Source organism: Genypterus blacodes, unplaced genomic scaffold, assembly GCF_046128005.1.
Source record: "Genypterus blacodes isolate CSIRO-AG114 ecotype Tasmania unplaced genomic scaffold, CSIRO-AGI_Gbla_v1 ptg000021l_1, whole genome shotgun sequence".
NCBI classification, from domain to species: Eukaryota; Metazoa; Chordata; class Actinopteri; order Ophidiiformes; family Ophidiidae; genus Genypterus; species Genypterus blacodes.
Genome location: NW_027466834.1, coordinates 11,213,719 through 11,226,528, shown reverse-complemented (window position 1 = coordinate 11,226,528; position 12,810 = coordinate 11,213,719). Strand labels below are relative to the sequence as shown.

The 12,810-nt window shown below is 42.5% G+C and overlaps 2 protein-coding genes across 2 annotated transcripts; both read left to right on the top strand.

The window, feature by feature from the left end:
• The first annotated feature begins 1,125 nt into the window (after positions 1 to 1,125).
• Positions 1,126 to 3,102, top strand: gdpgp1 (GDP-D-glucose phosphorylase 1). The gene is made up of 2 exons (XM_076142154.1): positions 1,126 to 1,540; positions 1,770 to 3,102. The coding sequence occupies exon 2, from the start codon at positions 1,777 to 1,779 to the stop codon at positions 2,851 to 2,853; it is 1,077 nt and encodes a 358-aa protein (XP_075998269.1). The 5' UTR covers positions 1,126 to 1,540; positions 1,770 to 1,776; the 3' UTR covers positions 2,854 to 3,102.
• A 1,979-nt stretch (positions 3,103 to 5,081) lies between these two features.
• On the top strand, positions 5,082 to 11,613 carry rhcgb (Rh family, C glycoprotein b). The gene is made up of 11 exons (XM_076142153.1): positions 5,082 to 5,412; positions 6,558 to 6,750; positions 7,180 to 7,330; positions 7,592 to 7,736; positions 7,854 to 8,020; positions 8,160 to 8,297; positions 8,381 to 8,517; positions 8,615 to 8,739; positions 8,896 to 8,969; positions 9,656 to 9,723; positions 10,805 to 11,613. The coding sequence occupies exons 1-11, from the start codon at positions 5,190 to 5,192 to the stop codon at positions 10,836 to 10,838; spliced, it is 1,455 nt and encodes a 484-aa protein (XP_075998268.1). The 5' UTR covers positions 5,082 to 5,189; the 3' UTR covers positions 10,839 to 11,613.
• Positions 11,614 to 12,810: the final 1,197 nt, after the last annotated feature.

Here is a 12,810-nt window from a genome sequence, read left to right as displayed (position 1 = left end):
GAGTTGTCCCTCACTCTCTGGTGTCACATTTATATTTAGACTCTGAGCTTTATCTTCAGCCTTATCTTCAGCTCCTGTTTCCATCTACAGAGAGACAAAAATGGTAAGAGGGTACAAAGAGAAAATGAAACGCATCTATCTATTCACAATCTATATGTGTTGTTTGTTGGGAAGTGCTTCTGTACATTACTTTTAGCCTATAATAACTTTTTCTTAAAATTTGCTGTTGCAAAATGAATTTCCACTTAATCTATTCATGTCTTAAGACTAACTTTGGTGTTTTACGAATGCTGTACTACAGCCTAATGACAGTACTAGTAATAGAAACTTTGGTGGTGGTAAAAATAACACAGGCACAGCAGACTAGACTAAGTTGCTATCTGTTCAGCTAAAAAGCTATAAGGCTGGTGTTATTCGCTGTGAAAGCTTTCATATGTTACAGTCATTCCACCTCAGAAACACAAGAATTAAAACATGTTTGAATCTAGAAGTATTTCCATTTTCTATGAAATTCCATATATAGTTAGCTCATACTAGTACATTTCAGACAGTGTCAGACTTACTTTTTTGTTGCTTTCTTCCATTATTCCTCACGATTGTCCTTGTTTTTCAGTGTGAATTCAAGATGAAGCTTCTGTGTTGAGCAGCTGGGTCAGTGGCAGATATATGCAGCTTGGCCAGTCACTGCCTACATGATCTCTAAAAGCATGCAGGGACTAAAATAAACCTGATGCCTGATTGGCCAGCTGCTCATTCTTGCAAAGTTAGTTAAGCTTGCATAGCACAGCAAAAATAATTGGATACTTACTCAACTGTTAAATGTTATACTGATACTATTCTAGTAATGGTATCTTCCAAATATAGTTGCTCGATAAAGTAAATAATTACTCATCAAATGCTGTCACAACGAAATTATTGATATTGTCATTTCTGTGTTCACAAATTAATCAACATGGAGTCATTAAATTGATCTACTTTAGGGATGAAGAAAATGTATGACTCAGGGACATGTTCCCAAATTGGACCCAGGTGTAATCAATGAGATGAGATTGGATGTGTGGGTTGTAGGGGTATAAAAAAAAGGGCACGTAAAGTCTGGGTAATATTTGTTTTAATGCCAAACAAAAATAGTTTTTGGAAAGAGGGAAGGGGGGTTCTCATGTGACCAAAGGCAGAACCTCTATCTATTACCAAAAAGCCTTTTTTATTCTTGTGAGTTGCTGAATGGAGACACAAACAGAACAGATACAGGGGTAAAAATTGACTGTGAAATCAACACATAGCTAAATGACCACAATGATGACATCAAGGGGGATTTGTGGTAATTCAGGTAATTCATAAGGTCTATATTGACCAAAAGAAGCGTGACCCCGGTTACACCACACAGTAACCGGGTTACTAAACACGTAAACATAGGGGCTTTATTTTGAAAACTTAACCGGAAGTAATTCACTAGCTGCCGATGACGTAACACACGAGGAAACGCGGAAATTAACCGGCTTCTGAAAACAGATAACACGCGTATTGCACAAATGTGAAAGTGAGTATTTGTACGTTTCTTTTAGGAGACTTTTAACGTAGTATTTAGAGCCCAATATTGAGTTTTACGGCTTGTTATTTTACCAAACAACCCACGAAGCAACCATAGCTCTAAAAAACAAAAGCATGCAGTGTCACAGGCACATATACAGCTGATTACAGAGCGTCCTGTGATGATGATGATGATGATGATGAACAGCTTTCTTCTTCTCTCTTCCAATCATCAACAGACCCACCATGGTGCTCCAGTTTATTTATAGCAACCAGGATTTCGTCACAGATCTGAGTCAGACTGGTAAAAATGGTCCTGGGGTGGTGCCATCAACACCAACAAGGTTTGACTCAACTCTCCAAGCTGGCTGGAGGGACAGGATGGACAGGGGGCTCTTCCGCTACCACCTGGGGGATCTGCAAACCCGAATCCTACCGGGCCCATGTGGCTTTGTAGCCCAGCTGAATGTCCAGAGAGGGGTCGAGAGAAGGAAACCTCAGGAGATACTGAGCATCCAGCAAGAGTTCAATGCCGGGCAGTTCAATTTCAACAGAATCAACCCAGAAGAAATCATATTAGAGATGATAAAGGAGACTCGACCCCAGGAGGATCAACCTTGTAGGATCATTGTCATAGTCAATGTGAGCCCTTTGGAGTTTGGACATTGCCTGTTTGTTCCAGACCCTTCACTCTGTTTGCCGCAGGTTCTGACAGAATTTGCCATCCGGGTCGGAATCGAATCTGTGCTCCTGAGCTCAGATCCAGGCTTTCGCGTGGGATTCAACAGTCTGGGAGCGTTTGCATCTGTCAATCATCTACATCTACACGGATATTTCCTGGCCCACCAGCTGAAGATAGAGTCGGTGCCTGTAAAGCCTCTGGTTCCTGAAAGGGGATTTTACCGCCTGGAAGAATTTCCTGCATGCTTTTTATTTTACACAGAATCAGAGCATTTGGATGAAGTCACAAAGGCCATCTGTCAAGTCACTGACCTGCTTGTGGACGGAGATGTTGCTCACAACCTCTTCATGACCAGGGGGTCTCTGCCCGGCGACTGCACACAGGATGAGAAGGGACGCAGCTCTAGGAAAGGTGTGCGTGTGGCCTTATGGCCCAGGATATCCTGCTTTGGAGCCAAAGAGGAATCGGCTATTAACGTTGCTCTGTGTGAGCTCGCCGGACATTTGCCTTTCAAGAACAAGCACGACTACGATCGCTCTACAGAGAAAGATGTAGTGGAAATTATTCAGAGGTTTCTCCTGCCTGATGAAGACTTTCTCAAGCTGGAACAGCAACTTGTGACTCATTTAATGGGTTTATAATGTGTACAAACTTGCTGTTTTGAAACATTAAAACCTTGTGTTGTACTTCCACATCTACAAGGCTCACATCTCGTTTATGTTGATCACATTCTCAAATGTATTTTAGGCGTCAAAAATACTTTTTCAGGTGGTATTATTGGCACTCAAGATGGTTTTATGTGTAATTGTAGTTCTCACTAAAGCAAAAATAGTTCTCTGGACTTAAGGGAATCAGCCAAATATGTTTTGTAATAAAAACTTTGGACTCCTCACATCTAAAATAATTACACAAATACAAAAAAATGCACTGCTACATTTGAAGTGGTTTGTTTTGTCACAACCTACTCAGTTCCACTGTGAATAAAAAAAACCTGTCTGGTAAGGTTTTACTGCTTACAGTATAAACAGCCTAGGCTCACTGCAGTAATCTCTTTATTCTGAGATTGTGTAATAGTTTCAATATGTATTTGTTTAGAAGACCGTTCTGGAAGCTGGTTTTAGCCACAGTGGCACAAAGCTGTTTACACTGACAACAGCTCTGTGTTGATCTTATACTGTAACATTAGATGGCGGCTCCTCTTAGCACGTGATCTACTACCTGCATCGACCAAACACCAACACCAGAGAAGAGGGAAAAAAGAGATGATACCAAGATAACCACAGTTACTAAAGTAGTAAATCAAGAAGGTATCACAGACACCGATGTATCAAATGTGAATCTCTTTCCCTCCTCAGAGTTCTTCATCATTGTTGAAACTTAAGTCTGAGAGGATGAAGGGAACAACATACACACGGCCGTACTGAGCACATCATCTGGCAGAATGACATCACCAAGACAGCGATGCTAAGCCGAGCAGTAAGAGCAATGAGCACGGCTACCTGCTCAATTTAATGATGACAGCACTCGATCTCCATGTGACAACCCCCCCTGTACTGGATGGTGGCACCTTCAGCACGGGCAGGTCAGGATGTCCTCATGTCAAACGGGTCACTTCAAACGTGGCCGTTAGTCCTGCAGCAGCCAACTCGACTGTTTAGTCCACAGATATTACATCATGCAGTATTTTCCTTTAAAACGTGGATGATGGAAAGAAGGAAGCCCTGTTGTCATGTCAACATGTCAACCCTCAACTGGCACACCTCAGGAGTTACGAAGCAAAACATGTTGCCTAATTTCTCAATGCACTGATTCCACATTTACAAAGCTAAAGAAATGAAATTCCACTCTGAGATTTGTGACATGGGGAGATTTTAATTGTGTGTGAGTTGAACATAGATAGATAAGCAGAGACTTTATATATCAGCTTTCTCTCTTTCTTTTGAGACTTTAAAAAGTGAAATTTGCTCTGAAAAATATATATTTTCAGCCTCAATTATGAAGTGGAGCTACAAAAGAATAGTGTCCCATCTTCCTAGGCTGAGTTACATGCAGAGAACAGAGACTTAGATTCCGCTGTGTGACAATACATTTCATTTTCATTCATTGACTTTTTCATCAATTACTGACTGAAGTATTTAACTTTTTATTTATCATCCTTGACCTGCCAACATTTAGGAACTCCGGTTGACCCTACACAGTACAAAGGGCAGCGTGTTTGATGATAATGATAATCTATCTATCTATCTATCTATCTATCTATCTATCTATCTATCTATCTATCTATCTATCTCTATTTGCTTTGGCACTCATTACTACTTATTACCAGTGATATATGCACTGTACTCGTCTACTTGTCTTTGGAAGGTTTGTCTGTCTGTGTGTGTCTGACTGCATCCTTGTCTCTGTATTTTAAATGTGGTTGACTGAGTCAAACCTGTCGTGCATTTCTTTAATGCCTGTGGGAGCCAGCATGAATACTCATTATTTACACTTAATGCTTGACAGGATCCTCTTTGTACAGAGGAGCTTCGACCACACACACTCACAGATTAAGAATGCTGTTGTATCTGTCTTCATATCACTGCTAAACTTATTTTTCAGAAGCACTCAATTATGTCAAGAAAGGTTTCCAAAAAGATTTAAATTCATATAATTCCTTGTAATGCAATGGTCTCTATATATAAATACAAAGATCTTCCAACCTGTATAACTGAGATTAATCATGACAGACATAAAACAAGATGAATTAGAAAAGGAAGCTTTATACTCACTTAAGATGTGTCGCCATGTCAATTTAGTTCATTCCAGGTGCTAGAGTGGTGGGAGTGACTGGGGGAGTGTCCTCAAATAGGTGCAAACACCCTCTATAGGCTGCTTCATACATGTCTATGATAATCAGGAGCCTTCAGGTGTCACTTTTTGCAGAGGACAGCTTAGCTCCAAACAGCTTCAGAGGAAAGCCAGGAGAAAAGGCACCATGGGCTGTATTCAGAGCTTCAGGGAACTATGTGACCGGCCCAAAAACACCAACGTTCGTGTCAGCCTTCCAGCCGTCTGCTTTGTGTGGCAAATAGCCATGATCATCTTATTTGGTGTTTTTATTCGATACAATGAGGAATCTGATACACACTGGGTGGAAGAGAGAAGGCGCAAAAACATATCCAGTGACATTGAGAATGACTTCTACTTCAGATATCCAAGTAAGTGACTGTAACCTGATTTCTTATTTGTTTTGTTGTTTTCTAATAGATATACTATTTTTCCTGTATCAAGGTTATCTAGAAAGAACTATAATTGTATCTACTTTTAATTTTTACATCCCGTGCCTTTATTCTTACAATTTTATTAGCAAAGATGATCAGTTGTTTTTTTTTCTTCATTGTTGATCACGTGGAGACACTGGTGACTTCATTCCATTTCAACTCTGTTGACTCACACATGAAGATCCCCTCTGGCTTTATAATAATGTCTTAACTTAATATTTGGGTAAAGCCATGAGTGTGCGTGTGCGTCTATGTATGGGTGTGGCTTTATTAGTATTTGTTTGGGTTTGACATTAAGGAAGACAACTGCCTTGTCAATGTCAGGGCATCAGAGGTGTCAGCTCAGATATAGTGTTGGGTGTCATATCCCACAAACCTGAAACAATATGGCTACCAGCAGACGGGGCGTTGAACCTGTGTCGTCTTACAGGGTGTGTCCCTCCTCCTTCATTCATAAGATCAGACACCTTTTGTGTTGAAGGGAAACTTATATTTACCTTCATATACATTGTGGTTCACTCCTGTGTGTGAAATCGATTCCATTCCACTCGTACATGTGTAACTTTAATTTTGAAGAAGTTAATACATTTTTTTGAAAAGCCTTTAACACCTTGGATGATAGAGGAATGGTGCAATTTATCATGTTAGGCAATGGAACCTCTCTAATTAGATTTGGCTGACATAAGATAACCTCGTCACGCACACCTGTCCCACATCTTCTCCCTTCGGTTGTTAATTTAATCGTTTTCCTCGTAGATTTATTTGTTTTTCGTGTCATGTGGCGTTCTGTCTATCCCAGCATGCACTGGGTGATGGAGAGGTTCGTGCTACGGCAGATATACACATCCATTTATATTAACACCTGTGGGGAGTTTAGAGTTTCCCATCCATCTTACTTGCGTGACGGTAGGCTGGGATGTAACCTAGACCAGAGCAGAGGGAGCCAGAGATCGAATTCCTCTCCGTCTTTACAGTGAGGAAATCATCCTAAGCACTGAGCTCTCTGCTGCCCCGCCACCTCTCTCTCCCTTTTACTCTTCATCATCCATCTTCCTTTCCCCCTCCCCTCGTCTCTGCTCCAGGTTTTCAGGACGTACACGTGATGATTTTTGTGGGATTCGGCTTCCTGATGACGTTCCTGAAGCGTTACAGCTTCGGCGCCGTGGGGTTCAACTTCCTCATCGCAGCCTTCGGCCTCCAATGGGCTCTGCTCATGCAGGGGTGGTTCCACTCCCTGGACTACACTGATGGAAAGATCAAGATTGGAATTGAGAAGTAATTGTTTCATTTTTCTCACGCGTTACAATGGCCCTTTCTGTTAAACTGTTGTCAAGAAATATCACAACACAAACCCACAGATACTGATTCTCCACATTTCACATCACAGCACATCCTGTTTGACATGAACACGTGTGATTTGAATGAACGTCCCACATTGTTTTCATGAAAACACAAGCCTGACTGGGTTTGGGACACAGCAGGTGGAGAAACCAGTTGTCCTGCCGCATGAGATTTACACAATGCAAAGTAAACAGAAAGATAAAGTCACATTGATGTGGTTGGTATTATGACAGTTTGAAGTCCCGTGTGTCAACAGATATGAAATAGATATGAGGAATCTGAGACAGAGACGGACAGTGGAGGGATTAAGCTCTTATATTGACATTTCTTTGACTTCTCTGACCATTTTTTCTTCTCCTTTAGCCTGATCAATGCAGATTTCTGTGTGGCAGGCTGTTTGATTGCCTACGGGGCCGTGCTGGGGAAGGTCAGTCCAGTCCAGCTGTTGGTTATGACTCTGTTTGGAGTTACCTTGTTTGCTGTGGAAGAATACATTATCCTGGACCTCATACATGTAAGGTTGAACTATTAATTCACCTTTGAATATCACAAATAATCTATATTTTGACAAATCAAAGGAACATTTCATGACATAGCTGAAGATACAGTACATATCACGAGAGAGATGCTGAGAGGAGACACTGGTCACCATGGAGTCCTCTTGTGTCATCATCACTCATATGAGATATTCAAAGTAAATAAATGAAAATTAAGTCACAAACGGTAAAACTCAATAATCGAGGTACATAGCTGTACGTAACACATTTGTTTCAAGGCCAGAGATGCTGGAGGCTCTATGGTGATCCACACATTTGGAGGTTATTATGGTCTGTCCATCTCGTGGATGCTCTATCGGCCCAACCTGGACCAGAGCAGGCTGCAGGGATCCGTCTACCACTCGGACGTCTTTGCTATGATCGGTTGGTCTGGTTTTAGTTCTTTGAATTGTTTGTGAAAGTTTAATTTTTTTCACCCTTGCAAAAATTCCACTTCCCATCATTCTGGCGGTTCATGGCTTCTCCTTCCTCTCTGTGTAGGGACCCTCTTCCTCTGGATGTTCTGGCCGAGCTTCAACTCAGCCATCACCGACCACGGCGATGGGCAGCACAGGGCCGCCATCAACACCTACCTGGCTTTGGCTTCCACTGTACTCACCACTGTGGCCATCTCCAGCCTCTTCCAGAAGCACGGAAAACTGGACATGGTACTACCAGTGGTGCAATAACAGTAGAGTTAAACCATTATGATTAAAAGACATTATTATAATAAAACAGGGTAATGGTATCGGTGCTCTGGGTGGATCAAAGTGATGATTGGAGTTTCACGATCAACCCGTTTTTCAGGTTCACATCCAGAATTCAACTCTGGCCGGTGGTGTTGCCGTGGGAACTGCAGCAGAATTCATGCTGATGCCCTACGGCTCTCTGATTGTAGGTTTCTGCTGTGGAGTCATCTCCACGCTGGGCTACATCTATGTCACGGTAAGGTAGCGTTCCCCTCCTCGCATTGTGTTGTAGCTGTCAAGGGTTAAACAACAGCTGTTTCTAATTGTCTTGTTGTGCAGCCATTCATGGAGAAGTACCTGAAGATCCAGGACACATGTGGAATCCATAACCTGCATGCAGTGCCAGGAGTCATCGGTGGTATCGTGGGCGCCATCACTGCTGCAGCCGCAACTGAGTCAGTGTATGGCAAAGAGGGGTGAGTGACTGATTATCAAACTGTGGGATATTTGTGATATTTACGCCCACAAGTGGACTTTTGTTGTTTTGCTGACAACTAAATCTGTGTATTCAAGGCTGATCAACACTTTTGACTTTGAGGGTAAGTTCAAAAACTTCACGCCCAATCGTCAAGGTGGTTACCAGGCAGCCGGGCTGTGTGTGGCGATCTGCTTTGGTGTAGGCGGCGGCATTCTTGTTGGTAAGGAATCATTTTGTTGATCAAATATTCTTTAAGGTTGATCGTGCAAATCAAAATACATGTAACGACCAAAGGCGATGTTGTAGTGTTAGTCACTGTATTAGAGGTTCTGCCATTTGCAATAAGGGCTTTCTGATTTATTTGTGTGTTTCACAGGCTTCATTTTAAGATTACCTATCTGGGGAGATGCTGCTGATGACAACTGCTTCAATGACGAGCCCTACTGGGAGGTGAGGGATCAATCTTAAAAGCCATGAAAAGGGTTTTTACACTTTGAAATAGAAATACCAATATCAGGTCACATTTCATTCCGATTTTTACACATTAAAAGTGTCAGAACCCTCATATTATTATAATGTTATGATTGTGTTTGCAAATGGCTCGTGATATCTGATAGCAGTTGTTCAAAGCAACCGTCTCGGCTTTTCATCCTTGAAGATATTTCGTTTCATTTCACTCATCCGCAGCTTTTTTCAGTTCTGAGTAACAGAATACTTCTCCTCTGAGAGTCGTTCACACCTCAGTGTTCATTGATGTGGGAGTCATGTGGATGACTCCCACGTGAGCCAATGAGGCACTTGGGAGTCGTGTGAAGGTCAATGGAAGAAATTTTCTCACCTCCACCTCTACACCACCGCTGAGATCCGTTCAGGCTGGAAGAATTTCTGCAATACTTTACTCAGAGGAGCCATAAGAAAATGCTCTGAAAACGCTCATAAAAAAACAGAATTACCACTTAAACTCAGCCTGATTGCCTACATAACACATGTGCGATCATGTGTGTGTATGATATAAGAATTTGGTTTAGGCTGATCACCTATAATACACTTAAATCAATGAATCATTCTTTGTGCTCTTTTAACAAAACGACACAGCCAAATGCTCATTTAACAAATTGAAATCTGTTCATTTGCAGCTGCCTGAAGAAGAAGAGAGCGTCCAGCCAGTACTGACCTACAACAACCACATGATGAACAAAAACGTGTAAGTGTCCCATTAGTTGATGCGGCAACAAGGTTTGTGCTGCAGGTGATTTGCTGTGTTCATGTTCAAACAAAAAACAACAACAAACCCAGATGCAGGTAGAGGCGCCTTTGTGGTGTGACATGTGCCGTGTGAAACCAAACGTCCTCTGGGTGGCAGCAGATTCCCAATGTGCAGGGCCCTCGTGTGCCTCATTGTCATTCCTGTCCTTTGTTGAAGATATGCCTGTTCGCCGTGTTGAATGCAGTATGACCGCGGCGTGAGGATGCGTCCGCAGACACACAAACACACACACATACACACACACACACACAGAGCGAGTGAGCCGGTGCCATCACTGTCACTCAGCGTGTAGGCGAGATTATGAACTGCTGACCCACGGCCCCTCAGCTCCCCGCTCCTCTCACCTGCGCTGTTTGTTGATGAGGGTTTCTCACAGCACAGCTCTGCATGTGCTCAAACTCAAAGTGACCTTGAAGTTGGGCAGCAGATGTTTGTGCCGTTTAACTCGTCTGATAATGTACAACGAAGGCAGGAACTCCTACAGAGCTGAATATAAATGCGGATGAGCGTTTTCAGTGCTTATTGTTTTCTCCAAGGCCTGTCCAACAGTTACAAAAGCGATTTTGACTACATTTGAGATAGTGTATCAAGGCCCAGGGGAAACTGTAAAATGTATCCAGGAATACTTTTGTCATGATTTCGGAACATGGTGAGATACAATGTTTTTACCAGTGGTATATGTTTAATAGTGAGAGAGAAGGACCCAGAAAATTATCCAGTTTAATCATTTCTTTCTATTTGGGCCGTATATTATTAAACTGTCTTATCTCCTTTTCCATACGTATGAGCATCATAGTTGGTTTTAGTCTTCCTCTATTGTCATTTTACATCTTGTGTAAGTGTGTATTGTGTTATCGCTGCTCTTTGTTGGTGTGCCCCATTTATGGCCTGTTAATTCCTGGCTGCTCTCAGCTGATAATTGCCCCTCGACAATAACTCTGGTTCCTTTACAGATTTTCTGTTGATGAGCGGATATTGTTTTTGGCAAATTAATGGCGCTAAACATGTTTTCTTGCAGAGGGGAGACGAATTTCGCCATGGAGCCGAATTGACAGTAGGTGTTGTTCCTGCTGGATGGCTTGTGTTATCCTGCCGGCCCCGGCTGTTTTGTACATCACCCTCATGGACAGAAATATTCAATGACAACAATTACTCTCCAATCAACACCAGCTACAATTAATAAATGTGTGCTAAACATTTAGTTTAATTTGAAATCAAAGCCATAAAATCTGATCTTTAATGTGAGAGTGAATCTGCCAATTTAATGAGATCATATATTCACACGTGTGAAGCAAATGCAACTACATGTAAGAAACAAGGGAAATTTATTTAAATTCAAAATGTATTTACTTTCATTTAAAAATCAAGTTGAAGTTGCACTTGTTTCGTTGTTCAACCTTTGTGTTTGTAGAATCACAGCTTGTTTATACAGTCAGTAAAACATTTTTTAATATTTGTCCTTTTGTCAGATGATGATTGTTTTCACGTTCTATATTTGTTTTCCATTGTTGTGAATTGCACTTTAATTACTTTTAAGTTAAACTTTCACACCCTGTTTTTTTCATCTGATTGAATTTGTCTCTGTCATGAATGTGTGTGTGTGTGTGTGTGTGTGTGTGTGTGCGTGTGTGAGTGTGTGAGTGTGTGTGTGTGTGTGTGTGTGTGTGAGCGTGTGTGTGTGTGTGTGTGTTGCATAGCTGCTTCTTTTACTGTATTGTGATACATTGCATCAAACTGGCTGTAGATGATGTAATGTTTGCATGGAGAGCCTTTATATTTAGACATTGATCATTATGATTTTTTTTAATTAAAAGCTGTGATGTTTAAGTTATTCTATGATGTAAAAGATCCAGATATGACATTATCAATCTGAATATTTTGTCAAAAGCAAATCTGCTACTCTTTATCATACTGGAAAAGGCGATTTTGATCTTATATGCTCACCAAAATGTTCCTATAGGAGAAGACTGAAGTTTTAGATCATCAGTAACAAACATGTCCCTCAGGCTGCAGAGGTCAGGCCGAGGGGAGATGTCAAACCCTTATTGCTCTCCAGGGACACTGTGGTGACCAAAACCAGACCAGCCTCATCATCGTGGCCCCGGGTCAAAGGGTAGGAAAAGAGCAAGGTCACTGACAGGGCTGCAAACATATGCTGAGGTCAGTCATCCGGGAAGCTGCTGAGGGGAGAAGGAGAGAGCGTCGTACAACAAATCCCTGCTCTTTTCACCGGGGAGGATGAGGAGAAATGCAGATTTATGAATCTGATTTTGCACATTCCTCAATGGACTGTAATTAATGCGATGATGAAAAGCTTCGTCCTGTCCGTCATTTTGCGACAGGGGGTTGCTCGCCCTGCTCTCCCTTCACCTGGCCGAGCCGTTTCATTGGTGGAGGACAGGCGGCTCGCGGCGGGAGTGTGGATGATTCCCACACATGAGTAGCGGCGAGGAATCCATCCCCTCGTCCAGCCTTGGCTCGAACAAAGGCAGGCTTAGTGCTGTTTTCTTTTGTCATCAGTAACGTGTTTGAGTAAAGGAGGTAATGGTGCCACAAGTGCTCCAATTAAACGAGATGCAGCCCTGCTGGGAAGAAAGACTCCCCCTTTACCCTCGATACTCCCCCCTTCTTCAACACACACACACACACACACCGGGCCCCTTCCCTTCTCATCCATCCCCCAGTTCCCGCCCCATCTCATGTTTATTCATCAGCCACTTAACGGGCATATGCAGAGCCCTGTTAAAACTAAATCAGACTCTTCTTCTTTTTTGTAACGATACCAGACCTTCTTCTCAGGTCTAATGGCACCGTGGCATCCTGGAGGTGAGGAGCGTTTGCACAGTCGACCTTTACAGATGCTGATCGCACGAAAAGGGCCTCAAACCCCACCCGCCCCCCCACCTTAGAAACGAACAGGTCCACAGCAGAGGGACGGGAGAAGGGGGCATGAAAAGGGGGAGGGATGGACAGAGAATGAGACCGTGTGCGCTCATTGCCGCTGACTGACCGCCTGCCATCCAG